The sequence below is a fragment of the Penicillium daleae genome (genome assembly GCF_028827525.1).
Source record: "Penicillium daleae strain IBT 16125 chromosome Unknown utg000002l_segment0_segment0, whole genome shotgun sequence".
NCBI classification, from domain to species: domain Eukaryota; kingdom Fungi; phylum Ascomycota; class Eurotiomycetes; order Eurotiales; family Aspergillaceae; genus Penicillium; species Penicillium daleae.
In genome coordinates, this window is record NW_026623150.1 from 916,927 (window position 1) to 931,920 (window position 14,994).

The 14,994-nt window shown below is 50.2% G+C and overlaps 8 protein-coding genes across 8 annotated transcripts; 4 read left to right on the forward strand and 4 right to left on the reverse strand.

The window, feature by feature from the left end:
• Positions 1–322: 322 nt before the first annotated feature.
• N7458_001360 (demethoxyubiquinone hydroxylase family protein) lies at positions 323–1,060 on the forward strand (the record flags this gene model as incomplete). The annotated part of the gene is made up of 1 exon (XM_056904743.1): positions 323–1,060. One exon carries the CDS (start codon positions 323–325, stop codon positions 1,058–1,060), a length of 738 nt encoding a protein of 245 aa, XP_056768850.1.
• A 308-nt stretch (positions 1,061–1,368) lies between these two features.
• ltpA (tyrosine protein phosphatase LTP1) lies at positions 1,369–2,052 on the reverse strand (the record flags this gene model as incomplete). Its single annotated transcript, XM_056904744.1, has 2 exons — positions 1,369–1,913; positions 1,989–2,052. 2 exons carry the CDS (start codon positions 2,050–2,052, stop codon positions 1,369–1,371), a joined length of 609 nt encoding a protein of 202 aa, XP_056768851.1.
• A 1,723-nt stretch (positions 2,053–3,775) lies between these two features.
• chsA (chitin synthase I) lies at positions 3,776–6,717 on the forward strand (the record flags this gene model as incomplete). The annotated part of the gene is made up of 4 exons (XM_056904745.1): positions 3,776–3,967; positions 4,037–6,073; positions 6,131–6,649; positions 6,703–6,717. The coding sequence occupies 4 exons, from the start codon at positions 3,776–3,778 to the stop codon at positions 6,715–6,717; spliced, it is 2,763 nt and encodes a 920-aa protein (XP_056768852.1).
• Positions 6,718–7,252: 535 nt separating this feature from the next.
• N7458_001363 (uncharacterized protein) lies at positions 7,253–8,023 on the reverse strand (the record flags this gene model as incomplete). Its single annotated transcript, XM_056904746.1, has 2 exons — positions 7,253–7,419; positions 7,498–8,023. 2 exons carry the CDS (start codon positions 8,021–8,023, stop codon positions 7,253–7,255), a joined length of 693 nt encoding a protein of 230 aa, XP_056768853.1.
• A 560-nt stretch (positions 8,024–8,583) lies between these two features.
• N7458_001364 (uncharacterized protein) lies at positions 8,584–9,631 on the forward strand (the record flags this gene model as incomplete). The annotated part of the gene is made up of 2 exons (XM_056904747.1): positions 8,584–8,742; positions 8,807–9,631. The coding sequence occupies 2 exons, from the start codon at positions 8,584–8,586 to the stop codon at positions 9,629–9,631; spliced, it is 984 nt and encodes a 327-aa protein (XP_056768854.1).
• Positions 9,632–9,910: 279 nt separating this feature from the next.
• On the reverse strand, positions 9,911–10,719 carry N7458_001365 (uncharacterized protein; the record flags this gene model as incomplete). The annotated part of the gene is made up of 2 exons (XM_056904748.1): positions 9,911–10,004; positions 10,094–10,719. The coding sequence occupies 2 exons, from the start codon at positions 10,717–10,719 to the stop codon at positions 9,911–9,913; spliced, it is 720 nt and encodes a 239-aa protein (XP_056768855.1).
• A 1,129-nt stretch (positions 10,720–11,848) lies between these two features.
• Positions 11,849–12,154, forward strand: N7458_001366 (uncharacterized protein; the record flags this gene model as incomplete). The annotated part of the gene is made up of 1 exon (XM_056904749.1): positions 11,849–12,154. The coding sequence occupies one exon, from the start codon at positions 11,849–11,851 to the stop codon at positions 12,152–12,154; it is 306 nt and encodes a 101-aa protein (XP_056768856.1).
• Positions 12,155–13,029: 875 nt separating this feature from the next.
• N7458_001367 (pepsin-like aspartic protease) lies at positions 13,030–14,752 on the reverse strand (the record flags this gene model as incomplete). Its single annotated transcript, XM_056904750.1, has 3 exons — positions 13,030–13,958; positions 14,026–14,340; positions 14,428–14,752. The coding sequence occupies 3 exons, from the start codon at positions 14,750–14,752 to the stop codon at positions 13,030–13,032; spliced, it is 1,569 nt and encodes a 522-aa protein (XP_056768857.1).
• Between the last annotated feature and the right edge of the window lie 242 nt (positions 14,753–14,994).

A 14,994-nucleotide genomic window follows, 5' to 3' on the forward strand; every position in this document is an offset into this window, starting at 1 on the left:
CAGACGAAATTCCTCCTGACAAGGAGTCGCAAGTAACTCAGGACCCTCGAGTCGCGGAGTCAAATCACTCAGTTGACACCTTTCTATCAGTCAAGACAGAATTTGCGACCCCAGAAGGCAAACTGTACAAATGGCGACAAATGAGGGAGGCGAAGGGATGGACTGAAAAGCGCAAAGGTTCGTCGCAAGTTGGCCTTAGCCGTCGGTTCATGACGTCCGGGCGCCAAGACCGCAAGCGCGCGGCTGGCGCCAAGACCATTTTGCCTGGTGTCATGGGACTTGGATTCCAACAGCTACGAGCAATACCGTTTGGCTACAGACAATGGAGGCTCTACCTACATTACGAAGAAGTGCTCTGGCACAATTCCGACGCCCAGCGAGACTTTCCTCCCCAATTTATCTTGATTTCCTCGCTCCGACCACCGTCCAGTCCCAGCGCCGACCAGCTTCCGCTAGCGGATCTACCGGGACGTCTAAACCACGATATGTCCTCAGCAAGAAGCAGCGCGAGTACCTGGACAGTGCGCTCCGCGTCAACCAAGCCGGCGAACTCGCTGCGACCTTGATCTACAAAGCACAAACGCCGCAAGTCGTCCGATCTCACCCACACCTACGACCATTGATGAAACACATGTACGACCAAGAAGCCGGCCACCTGAAAGTGTTCAACAATCTTGTTGCCAAACACGAGATCCGTCCGACTGCAATGTATCCGATATGGGAAGTTGCGGCCACGTTTTTGGGGTGGTCAACTGCGGCCCTGGGTCGCGATGCGGCAATGGCATGCACTGAGGCAGTGGAAACCGAGATTGGAACACATTACAATGACCAAGTGAGGGAGATCTTATCATGGGAGGCAGAAGCGGAGCGGCGAGGGGAGGAACTTGATGATGAGCTCAAGGAGATGGTCGCAGTCTTCCGAAGAATTCGCGACGAGGAGCTGGAGCATCTGGATCACGCTGTAGCCAACGACTCCAAGGAGGCCAAGCCGTATGACCCACTGGTGGACGCTATTCGTTTAGGCTGCAGGACCGCCATTAAGATCAGCGAGAAGATCTAAGAGGCAAGAGTGTTCAGCCCACGAGGTGCCAGAGCGTCTTCTGGACTTCAAATCGAAACTTATAATGGATATGTACCATATCATGTGTAAATTATTCTCAAATACATTGGCTTTCATCCCTGATATGTCCTCAGATGCAATGTAATCTAACTTCCATTTTTATCCCAAAGGTGTCATTAAGTTCATCAAGCGTCGCGTCTCACCAAGAGCAGGGTATCAATGCAAGAACACTTCCCACCTTTTGGTCCAAGTCAAATATGTCCACACGGCCATTTATGGGACAGCAAATCTGTCGCATAGTCCATGGTTTACTCCTGGTTCTCCAGATAGTCAATAAATCCCTTGGAGAATCTGACGACCTGCTGGTAAACCTCCTCAAACCCGTTCGCGCCGCCGTAGTAAGGGTCTTCAACGACTTCGCCGCCGCCAACACGATCGTGCAGCTTCCCACCTTTGCCAAAGTCACCAAAGAGCCGCACCTCGGCGACTCGAGTGTCCTCGCTGTGCATGCCAATGGCCGCCTCAGAAGCTGCACGAGTGTTCTTCGCGGCGGACTTGGGATCAGCCTTGCGGCGCAGCGACGTGATAACCGACTCGCGCACATCCAGCAAATCACGCAGATTATACTTGTCCATGGCGAGTAAGTAGTCAAACTTTAGGAAATCGTCCTTGGTGACCTTGCGAGCGGCGTGAGCGTAGTTGGTAATTCCGTGGCGGCGCAGCGTGGACATGGTCCGACTATCGGGGCCTTGGCCGCTGTGATAAGCACCCGTGCCGGCGGAGTCGATTTCGCCAATGGTGGGATGGGCATCGGCGACATTCCGGAAGACACCCTCGGCCATGGTCGACCGGCCTGGAAGAGGTGAGCGTCAGCATGGAAGAGAAACTTGACTGGGACTGCCTTGGCGGCCGCAGCAGGGTTAGGTACAGATGTTGCCCAGGCAGACAAATAGAACGCTGACGGGGCGTTGTTTGGTTGAATTGGAGGACATGATTGGAGGGTGCTCGAGGGCGTGGAGGAAGAGAGTGACTGGTGTAGCCGAGAACTACAGGACAAACGGTACAATCTTCGGAGTTGGTCAAGATGCGGCGGGGCTGTTATCGATAGCTTATCGTCTTCACTGCCCTGGCCCGCGCCGTTGGAGTACAGGAGTGGGCAATGATTCATGGGTGACTATTGGGGAAGTAAAGCTGGGATTGGAAGGTCCATTTGCTCTCTTGATTTCAGGATAGAATAATTTTTTCAATATTTGAACCTAGTGATGGGACCACAGTGGTGTACCTAAAACCTTTGATTTTCAGTATTGTCCCTGGCTATAGGTCTGTGCAAATATATCCATCCCGTGGATCCATAAAGTCAGAGCATGCTGTCGAGGCACATCCTGGAAGACGATTATATATTCACTTCAATAAGTAGAGCATCAATTACCACCTAGTTAGTCGTCGTGAAATTGCCCCCAGGGTGACCTATGGTCCCTTTTGATCGTGGAAGAATCCGGGGTAGACTCTATTCATAGCCATGTGAGACAGTGACGTGCTGTCAAAAATAGGCAGCGATGTTCTTCCTGTACTTTACTCCGACCCTTTGACAAACCCCAAGTCCAGTAACGTTACGTTGCCTGTGGATAGTTCACTAGATTAGGTCTACTGTACTGCTGACTGTAGGTCGAGGCACCATCTCTGTGGCCCAACTAAAAAAAGAACAAGGACCGTAATAAGAATTTGCACTGCCAACCAGCCCTGCTCCTGCTGGTCCGACCCCGCCACAGTCAGGGGCGCAGTTGATGAACCGTGGCGGAAGTGTGGCGTCCGTGCCTCCCGTTGGCCCAGTGATGGCAGTGGACTCCATCCGGCCTGTGATGAGTTCAGGCCCACTACTCTCATCTCTGGCAACCCGTGGATCGTGCGTTTCAGTTGCGTTCAACGAGAGCCCACTGGGGCCTGTCTAACGGCTATCCAGAGCCCTCTCAATTGCTTCTGGTCTTTACCCTTCTTTTTCCAGTGTGGTGGGCTTTGAACTTACTCGTGTACGAACTACGAAGGGCCCTGCAACTCGGCGATTATCCACAGGGCAGTGCGGGTCTGCGCATGAAAGCCTATTCGCCTGCCTCACACTCCACCCATCATCGTTGTCATCAGCCTTGAAAGCGTCGTAAACACCAAATAAGAGAGGGAATCTTTTTCGTCTCGGCATTTCACCTTGTCCTCTTCATCTATTCAATCCGCCATACAGTACCTCCTCCAGCCCTATCGTGCGGCAAGGATTCAGCGTCGCCTTCGGATCTGTTTGGTCGTCTCATCAATTTCGCTTGGGGCTAATCGTCCATTCTGAAACGCCGCCGAGAGTTTGGGTCCGTCGGTCGGGCTAGGGACCCCCTTCACCACTCGACACAGAGCATTCCACTTGGACCTCCTGGCGCAATCTCCAGTTGACGAAAGCCCCCCTGCTAGCAGCCTTCGGGGCGGGATCTTTCTCTAAACGCAAAACCGAGGCTTAGGTGTTTGGCGCTATGGCATACAACCACGTTGGTAGGTCTCTTTCTGCTTCCTTCTCAATCTCTCAGTTGCGACGTGTTGCGCTTTGCACCAAAGAGAGAAACTGTACTGTGGTGCGGGCCATTGATAGTACATGGTTGCCGTGCGCAACTCGAACGGACCACGACCTGGCAATTGATTTTGTGCCTGAGAGCAACGTGGGAATAGACTCAAACTGACATGCCACCCCCAGACCCCTTTGGGGACGAGAACCGCTCGCCCATGATGGATCCTCACCACATGAACAGCTACAACAATCGCACACCATCCCCAGGGCGACCACTAGACAGCTATCAACTCCAAGACAATCCTTATGGACACCAGGGCCACCTGCCCATGCCGTCTAGTGATCGCCTCGCAGAGCAACCTACTGTGAGTTCCGTTGTCGTCATGCGCGCAAACGTCGAACACAATACTAACGAATGTGTTTAACCTTCTTAGTACTCTGTCGAGAATGTCCACAACTCCTACGGCCACCATGAAGCCTACGAAGGTCACGCTGCTCAACGGTCCTACGGGTTTCACCAAGATTATACGGTCGACCCCGAAGCCCACCATGACGCATACTATACACAACCCTACGAGCCGACGCATACACCTCATGATGATTACGACCTAGGCCAATACCCTGAGGGTAGCCGCACTCCTTTCGATGACAATGCGCCCATGTTACAGAACGACAATCCCTTCGGGCCGGACCCGTATGACGGACAGTACCGGGATGAGCCACGGCCTACTCCCAGCCCAGCTCCCCTCAAGCGGTGGAAGACGGTCAAGGAAGTCCAGCTGTTCAACGGTAACCTCGTTCTCGATTGTCCTATTGCGCCGAAACTGCTCAGCCAGGTGCCTCATGCGGAACCCCCTGGTCGTGACGAATTCACCCACATGCGCTATTCGGCTGCGACTTGCGACCCAGCGGACTTTTTCGAGGAGCGATTTACCCTGCGCCAGAAGCTTTTCGCAAAGCCTCGTCACACGGAGCTTTTCATCGTGGTGACCATGTACAACGAGGACGAGTTCTTGTTCGCGCGCACAATGTCTGGTGTGTTCAAGAACATCGATCACATGTGCTCGCGTACGAGCAGCAAGACCTGGGGCAAGGATGCATGGAAAAAGATTGTGGTTTGCGTCATCAGTGACGGTCGTGCGAAGATCAACCCTCGAACGCGTGCCGTGCTGGCTGGTCTGGGTGTGTATCAGGATGGAATCGCCAAACAGCAGGTTAACGGAAAGGACGTGACAGCGCATATTTACGAATACACCACCCAGGTTGGTTTGGAGGTTAAGGGTACCCAGGTCAATCTCAAGCCACGCACCGGCCCTCCTGTCCAGATGATTTTCTGTCTGAAGGAGAAGAACCAGAAGAAGATCAACTCGCATCGATGGTTCTTCCAGGCCTTTGGTCGCGTGCTGGACCCGAACATTTGCGTGCTGCTCGATGCCGGTACCAAACCCGGCAGAGACTCAATCTATCATCTGTGGAAGGCGTTCGACGTGGAGCCTATGTGTGGTGGTGCCTGTGGCGAGATCAAGGTTATGTTGTCACACGGCAAGAAGCTTCTCAATCCGCTGGTGGCTGGCCAGAACTTCGAGTACAAGCTGAGCAATATCCTTGACAAGCCCTTGGAATCGGCCTTTGGTTTCATCAGTGTGTTGCCTGGTGCTTTCTCTGCCTACCGTTTTGTTGCCCTGCAGAACGACAAGAACGGACAGGGTCCCCTTGAGCGGTATTTCCTGGGAGAGAAGATGCATGGCGCCAACGCTGGTATCTTCACTGCCAACATGTACTTGGCAGAGGATCGTATTCTCTGTTTCGAGATTGTGTCCAAACGCAAGTGTCGCTGGCTGCTACAGTACGTCAAATCATCTACCGGCGAGACTGATGTGCCCGACCGTATGGCCGAGTTCATTCTGCAGCGTCGTCGTTGGCTGAACGGTAGTTTCTTCGCTGCCGTCTACGCCATCACCCACTTCTACCAAATCTTCCGCAGCGACCACAGCTTCCTCCGCAAGTTCATGTTGATGATCGAGTTCATCTATCAAACGATTGCGATGATTTTCGCTTGGTTCGGAATTGGTAACTTCTTCCTGGTCTTCCACATTCTTACTACATACCTGGGCAGTGATGAACTCTTGGGTACTCCTGGTAAGGTTCTCGGTATCGTCTTCGAATGGCTCTATCTCGCTACGCTGGTCACCTGTTTCGTGCTTGCTCTGGGTAATCGCCCTGGTGGTTCGAATAAGTTCTACATGACCATGGTGTACTTTTGGATTTTCATCATGTTGTACCTGTCCTTTGCGGCAGTGTTCGTCACAGTGAAGTCCATTCAGACGGAGGTGCAACAGAATAGCTTCAGTGTTAGTGACCTCTTTACCAACAAGACATTCTTCTCGATCATTGTGTCACTTGGTTCGACCTATGTCATGTGGTTTGTCGCTTCGTTTATCTTCATGGACCCATGGCACATGTTCACCTCGGTATGCTTCCCTCTCCGCATGTCATTTCAAGACACTCGTGCTAATGCCAAAGTCTAGTTCATCCAATACATCCTCCTCACTCCGACCTACATCAACGTGCTCAACATTTACGCCTTCTGTAACACCCACGATATCACATGGGGTACCAAGGGTGACGACAAGGCCGAGAAGCTGCCTTCCGCAACTCTGAAGCCTGGTGGCAAGGTCGACGTCAACATCCCCCAGGATGATGGTGATCTGAACGCTCAGTACGAGGCCGAGTTGGCAAAATTCGCTACCAAAGCTCCCAAGGAAGTTCAGAATATTTCGGAAGAGGACCGCCAAGCAGACTATTACAAGGGATTCCGAAGTGCTGTCGTGTTAGCCTGGGTATTCTGCAATTTTGCCCTTGGCGCAGTCGTTCTGAGTGCCGCTGGTCTGGAGACCTTCGACAATACGTCGTCCACCAGCAGCAGCAACCAAGACTTTACTCAGACTGAGCGGTCCCTGATCTACATGGAGGTTGTTCTGTGGTCCGTGGCTGGACTTTCGATGTTCAAGTTTTTGGGTGCGATGTGGTTTTTGGTCGTTCGGATGGTGAGTCTTGTTAGCCACTATTCCTAAGGGTTCCACTTACTGACTGGCTATAGTTCCGCGGTGTTTAATTTTCGGCATTTGCCAAGTATGACGATTGTGCTTCGTTCAGCCTTGCTTCCATCTTGTCGTTTTCAATATATTCCCCCACCTTGAGTTGAAATGGAGCGTTGCGTTGCCTTGATACCACGGCGGGTCCGGTCTGGTATGGAAGATGAAGAATGGGAAATGGAGATGGAAATGGAAATGGACATGTAATATGTGTGTGATGAACTTCTTTACCCATGGGCAGTTTGTATCTTGGCCTGGTGGTTATGTATTTGGTATGATGTTTTGTTTTGTTTTTTTTTTTTTTTTTGGTTTGGCGTGTCCATGCATGGATGCATGAAGTACTGGAATGATCGCAGATCAATGTTTGTCTCTGTAGATATGAGTTGTTTGCGATTGGATTCGCTTGTCTTGTTCGTTCTTGTCTACTATGGGAGGTTGTTTCAATGGTCTTGGTATAGATGAATGAAAATGTTCGATGATCTTGCATTTAATTGTATTCAACTGCAGGAATTGGGAATCTCCGAGTCTATTATGTCCAGATGCTGCCTTTACCAATTAGACTGTCTGGTTCTTGGAATGCACACACAGTGCAATACCACCAAGGACCAGGACCAGGCCCAGCCAGGTCTCTTTGGCAACGACCTTGCGCTCGACATACCATTCTCCAAGTACCGTGAACAAAAAGGCACTCGAGTTGGCCAGAGGCACAGTAAGGGAGAGTTCTAACCAGGAAGGAGCAGTTAGCAAATAGCACTGATTAACAGCTAGCAGACAAAGCTATCGCTCAAGCAATGACATACCATGCTTCCCAACAAGCAAAAAGAACCAAATACTCCCCGTCAGATTTATCACCAACGGAATCGAGTACGCCGGCGTCCGAAGAAGATTCACAACAGTCCAAAAGATGGAGACAATCTTCGTCCGCACCCAAGACTGCTGCTGAGACGCAGATTGCAACCACACAGGCGCAGGCGTAGTATCCACATTCCCCTCCTGCCCCTCGCCAGCTGACCCTGGAGCTTCCTGGCGCTGTCGACTCCCACTCCTCCTCCGGACACCCTCACCCTCCTGCTCATACTGAGGAAGTAACACCTGCTCTTCCTCTCCACTATCCAGTGCGAAGTCAGCCTGTGGTTGTGGCTGCGACCGCCCGCGGTCGGAGGTTGCGCTGCCAGATGCTTTCTCCTGTCGCGCGTTGAAATCGGCGGCCGCGCGGCGGATAAAGGGGGTGGTGAAGCCCCATGCGACGCCGACGAGCAGGAAGGAGAGGACGTAGTTGAAGGGGGAGGGGGCGGGGTCCCCGGGGACACTGGCGTCTGGATCCATTGCGGCTGTGATTTGTGGAAAGGAGCTACTGACGGTCAGAGCTGTCTATCTGTTCTGCACGAAGTCCGTTCCTGAACAGCGCCAGGAGCACTGCCGTTGGCCCGAGCGTCCCGATAAGGTGATAAGGGCCGGAGATCGATCGGAGAACGGAGAGATTAGATGCCTTGACGGAGTTGGCTTTCTTGGGGCTTTACTACGAACCACACTATTACGCGTCTGCGCACTAATTACCATTATTGATCACACGGAGACTTTGCGAGCCTTATGGCGATATTCCCGTGCATTTGTCCGAGGCCGGGCTTACGCTCGTTGACCAGACACTTTAATTATTAATGCCGCGGTTGCTGACCAACGGCGTTGTGAACTAACTAACTAGTTGTCCGCACTGGCTTGTTTTGGTGTACAAGGCTTTGGGGGCCGAATCGGTTAAATTGACTGATACTCCGACTACATAAAGGACAGATACAACAGCAGGAAAGAACCAACAGATCTCAATCCATTCATCGCGAGAATCATAGAATCATCTCGATAATTTCGATACTCAACAACCCTCCTTCGCAATGGCAGCTCCCTCGGATCTGAAGTTGAATGGCTTCGATATCATTCAAACCAATTATAAGCACGTTGGCGACCATGGCATTCGTGCAGATATCTTGATCCCTCAAACTGAATATGCTGGCTCAAGGCCACTTATTGTTCGTGTCCATGGAGGTGGCCTCGTAAGTGAATTTCTCTCTATCCAATCCCCCCTCACTAAAGAAGCTACTTCTAATCAATCTCTAGATTATGGGTGACTCTCTATACATGGACTGGTGGCCACAATGGGTATCCGACCTCGCTCTGCAGAAAAATGCTATTATCATCAGCCCCAATTACCGCCTCCTGCCCGAGGCGACCAGCGCCGATATCTACGCCGACCTGGACGACTTCTGGACGTGGCTGCGCTCTCCAGCTCTCGACAGTCTCCTGGCCAACCACACAAAACCCACCAAGCTGGATCTCGACCGTATCTTTGTGACCGGTGAATCTGCTGGTGGTCTGATAAGCTTATACTTGACTCTTGCGCACCCGGAGGAGATCCGGGCTGCCTCGGCTGCATACCCCGGCTTGGCTCTTGATGCCGATGCGTTCACCAAGGAGCGCGAAAGCCCTCCTTTTGGAGCTCACGTTCCGATATCTGTTGTTGAGGAAAACTTCAAGTCGGCGGTCCTGGGGACTTCCAAGTCATCTATCACTTCGCTCGAGAGTTTGACGTTCATGCTTGGTGCTATCCAGCATGGATATCTCGCCAAGTTCTATCAGCGTGATGCCGAGGGAGTTGCACCAGAGGTCTTATATCCCATGGCTCGATTGGAGCAACCTGACTTTAAGATTCCTCGAGGCGGTATTGTGGTGCTTCATGGGCGTCAAGATAGTGTGGTGCCGCTGGGTGATGTTGAGAAGTTTGTTGAGCGGGCGAATGAGGTTCTCAAGGCTCGATCTGGGGAGGAGGGAGGTGTTACTCTGACGGTGAGAGAAGGCGAGCATGGCTTTGATGGGCCAGCTCGGCTGGAGGAGGAGTGGCTTCAGGACGCTATGGGCAAGGCGATTAGTGTCTGGTTAGAATAATTAATCGGCCTAATAAAGAATGAACAAGAAATAATATAAAAGCTTACGCTTCCCAGACCTTTTCCGAATGACATTAGGAAGTCGTAGATTTGTGGTTTAACTCGAGGTTTAGTTTTGCAAACTGTATTGTTTTAACAACTTGTGTCTATTGGCTAGCCTTCAAAGTTTCTCGAGAGAGCCCTTGAAGATTGTCAGGAATACCAAACTCCCAAAGCAAGGCCACCACGAACAGTAGCAAGTAAGAACCACCCTGCAGGTAGTTGCAAAATGACAGATCCTTCACACCTCAAACTCAAATTCCACCTCCACCTCATCCGCCTCATAAACGGGGTGGAACTCAACCTCCAAAGCCATCTTAGTATACTTTCCAGCTCTTGAAGGATGAGTCTTCTGAGCCTTAGCCAATTGGTTTGACTGAAGGCATGAATGGCCACGACAACTGTGGGAACGGCTAGTCCATACTGACGAGTCATGTAAGGGTACAAGGCCACCCGCGTGTTCGGTATGAATACTTGAAGAAACCCGAAGATGTCGATAGCCGCCAGCTCAATTGCCAGCTGCACCTTGATTATGTCGATAGTTTCCTCATCGGTGATTCTGAAATTGGCGAGATTTGAGCCGTAGATGAGGTCAACGTGAACGTCTTGGAGCCCGAGGCGTTGGAGCATATTGTTCAGAGCATCTCTCGCTGCATCAAGCTGGGGAGGGAGATAGTGGTGGTTATCTAGGTGGATACGGAGAAGCTTTTGAGGAGTGCGCTCAACCTGATTAGGGTAGCAAGGGTCGACTGTCTGGGTTATGAGATGTGTTGTCTTCTCGAGTATGTCAGGGAGTCCATGGGATCTCAGAGTGGAACGAATTTCGGGATTGAAACGAGTGATCTCCGTTGCAAGCTCTGGACATGGGCTCTCTACTGGGTGATGTGGCCAGTGAATCAGGGTGGTAGACGATAGAGGATCAGTTCTGACGATATATTCCGTTAGAGTCATATATCTGTCAAGGCTCAAAGACTCGCGGAATTGGCGACGTCTTTCGTAAAGACTAAATGAAACGCTTGGAGTTAGAACCTCATGTTCGATGAGCTCCATTGTGTAGATGGAACTGATGATGATGTGAAGGTTGGAAGACCCCGAACTGAATCTCGTGTAACGTGGGAGGTAGAAACAGAGATGTAGCTGCAGGAGGCACTTAAATATGCTAGGCAGTGTGCATGATATGACTCTGAAGAGCAAACAATATCTTTGTTCTTGAATTTCTAAGATGCATATTCTTCCAGTATCTAGACCCTTGCTGTGCATTCCAGAGCTCCATAGCGAATCCATTGTGTGCAAGTAAACAAGGCTTGAGGGTGATTTCCTATATGCTTTACAACAAGACGAGGACAGCAAATCCCACGAACTTTACCCAGTTACCTAAGTCTTTAGGAAGGAATGATGACTCTCGATAGACATGACATCAACTGGCGTAAGTAGGAGATTCATCGGCCCAGATCTACGAACCACATTATCGCCCCCAATGGCAGTCAATAACTCTGCACACACGCATTCTGGTCTATTGAATTCCTACCGTTCAGGGTTGGCTGTAGTAAGAATCAAATAATGTTGCGCAAACTTTACTTCTTTCTAGCCTCTTTTGGGGAAACCTAGTTTCTGGGAACACAACGTGTGATAGAGATGAGGGAGCCTTTTTCTACCGGTCGATGATGTTTTCACGTCGAATGTGGTAGCTGATAAAATACCCCATAAGCAATCAGTTCAGAAGGTCTCGAATATGTGAAGGGATAAAGCCCTTCTCGCAATGGGTTTTGAGCAATTCTATCGTTGGAGAGAGTTGGCTCTCAAAGTTTTGTGTGGACAGCGCCGCGGGAAACTGGCCCCTGATACTTAGGGCTAGCTCGTAATATTTCATGATTTCAACCCATCCTTTCATGCCTGTTGGCTGTCATGCTTCATTAAAATTAAATTACGGGTCCTTGACGCCGAGTTCGTGTTGATGGGGGCTGGCCATGCTGATCGATGATCTATCGGACTAGTGACCTCGTATTTTGCGTCTTCCCTTTTTAGCGCACAACTCTTACGAGCCTCAAAGAGTATTTAGGGGTCTCCTCCATCTTTTCGCAGATTTTGATCTTTCAAGAGTCTCTTCTTTGAACTTTCTCCCCATTATCTCTCCAACTACTACATTCCTTTACTGCTTCAGTTGAACCAGACGCCCATTATGGAATACAGCGCGCCCTACAGCTCACCCCGCAAGACCATCTCCAAGTGGTGGAGCATTGGTTTCTTCATTGCTGCTGTTATCTTCTTCATTATTGGCGGTGCCCTCGTCGGCTCCTACCTTTCTGCAGGATACAAGACCTGCACTTCTGCTCTATACTATGGCGACTATACCTATGACTACTCCTGCTTTGCGGGGAATATCGGCATGTACAATGGCGGCATCGCCATGCTTGTCCTCGGTGGTCTTTCCAAATTTATCGGTTGGGTCCTCCTAATCGTCTATTGCGTGCAGCGCCGCCGTTGAACTGGCTGTCACTGGGCTCCACCAATTATGACCTGCATGACACTGCAACGTCTATCTACTTCTACTTCTGCCTTCGGGCGACACCGGCGAACAAGCTGCCACAACAAAATCGCTTCTGCTGGAAAGGAACACACATGGAGATTCGATACCTGACAATGTTGGAATTATTTTTACTGTATCCTTTACTATCTTTGGAGAAAAGTGCGATATGATCAGCCTCTCCAGGCTATTCTGGGAGATGAGTCAAGATCTGGGTGTTGGAAGCACAATCATTTATGTAACTATCTTTTCGTTCCGTCAATTAATACTTAGATCTTTAACCTCGCTTGAAAGAATAGCCTATTCAATGCAAGGGACAATGTCCCTTTTTTGGACTGATTTGCAAAACACCATATCAAGACAACACATGGAACTGAGGAGTTTACCCACACGTACCAAAGGAATCACCGTCTTTATCTCATGTTCAGGCGGCTGAAAAATTAAAAAGGCGTAAGGGTCGTCTAGGCCATTGATTATTTTCTTATAATAGATATGGCCACTTTGCACCATATTCAGGCCAATTAACCTTTCCGGCACCAGTTCTTCGGAACTGACCCAAGGGAAACACGAGTCTGGCTGGTGGGTTTTCACGATACAAAAATCCACAATCTCGCACCATTATGCCAGTTCTAGCTAGTCCAAAACATTTATCCGGGGTATGCATGATTCGCACCTTTCCAATCATGACCTGAGGCGTCCATACCCCGTCACCCACTCATCATGAGGATGGCCCTCAATTCAGTCAGTACATGTATAAATAAACTGGTTTTTTAACCCTGTTTCTTCAAAATAAGATATGCAAAATCTTTTATTAAATTTCTAAAATGTCTAATCACTCATTGTGCAAAAACGAATGCTGCGCCAATCAATGCCGAGAAAGTGCAGATAAGAGTGTTGGCTAGAATACTAGAGCCAACAGCAGAGGTGGACGGGGCAGCACCCTTTGATGCTTTTGGTGATTGAGCACTCGCAGCCGATCCAGAGACGGTAGGGATATGGAAACCAGTACCCGTATGTGTGTAAGAAAGATGCCCTGTCAAAGTCACCGACGCGATTAGACCTGGTTCTTCTGGTCGACCTGTGGCCGTCTGCACAACACTGACCGAGGTCGCAACGCGCCAGGTTGGAGTAGCCGATGATCCGGAACCACCAATTTCCACGATATTTGTGACGTCGCTGTTGAAGGCAGTTGGGGCAATGGCGATCTCCTGACGGTCGAGATCATACACCACATATGCTGAGCGAAGGAAAGTGTCACCAAACAGGATTTGAGTATTGTCCTGGGTTGGCGCAAGTCCAAAATAGCATGCCGTGTTCCCGTTGTCAAACGACATTTGATTCCCACTATCATCCGTGTAGGGGTAGGATAACTCCGAGAAGGGAACTGAGATGACTGGTCCCCCGGAGCCAACAAAACCAAAGTCTAAAGTGCCCTTGTAGGCCTGCATTGCTTCACACTCAACAAGACCAGTGTCCATGCCATCAAAAGCCATGACATTGGCAAACGAGGCAACTTCATTGTACAGGTCAGCCGGAACATATGTGAGTGTCGTTCCCGAGTCGAGCACGGCTGGCAGCGCAAAGCTCTTTGAGGTGAGAGTCTGGATGCCTTGGGTAGGATCCGTAATCGATAAAGATGTCCAAGCAACAGTCATTGAAGTGATCTGACCAGATTGCGAATCTGGTTGAATGGGCATTGCAATCAGATCGCCCTTGAATTTACCCTTGTCATAACCGCCAAACAAGATACTTCCAGTTTCAGCCCCTAGAGTTAACAGGTTAGCTGTATTTGGGCCAGTCATTATTTTGCATGTGATTGTCGTCGAACATACCAACATCATTGAGCCACAGACTGTATGAACGAGAGTTGATGAGACCTTGTTCGACCATCATATCGACAAGGTTTTTGTAGGGTCTGCCACCGTTCCCCACTATCGACTCGCCTGAATCGAAGCCGATGCCCATAACGCCTGTAGTCGCATCCTGTACTTCTGTAGCAACCGCAAGCGTCATATCCTTGATGGTAATATCGCCGATCGCAAAGGTATCCGAGACATAGTCCCCAATCACACCGGAGTTATCGACATAGGAAATACTGAATCCACCACGGTCAATGACCTGGCCAGTTTTTGATTGTGAACCGTCGTCTTCAAAAAGCTATGAATCAGCCATCATTCTTGAAAGCCAAAACGGACAAGATCAGAGGTGAAAAGGCCAAAGCCTGTGGAACTCACAAAAGCCGCCAAGGCATCCTGAGTCAGTCTCGACGCATGAGCGTGCACCAAAAACCCAGATATCACTGCTTCCAGTGTCGATTTGGAGCTGGACCAGCTGCCCAGGCGTTCCCACGGTCGCATTTATCCAGAATAATCCATCGATATAGTCGTTCTCCAACGAGGCACTTCCATAATTACGCTTAATGATCGAGCGACGAGGGCTTCTGTGAAGAGGTAATGAGACGACGTTAGGCCCCGCATTTACAGATGCGAAAAGCGCGCAGTTGGCAATAATGAGCAGTTTCGTGAGGCTGCCTGGGGCAGTCAAGTTCCACCATGCCATCGTTCCCGAAATAGTTCCAGCACTCACCTGCTGCGAACGTGAGAAGTCAAAGGTTTAAAACTTTGGGAGCACGATCTGGCCCTTATGTCAGTGAACACGAAGATGAGGCTAAAAAGATCTACGAGGCAACAGAATTAAAAACATTAGGGGTTGTCCAGCTCAGATGGAGATCAACGACAGCCCCGGTCGGAAATACGAGAACTAGACAAGGTATGTGTTTGGGGCGTCCAATGAGAGCCATC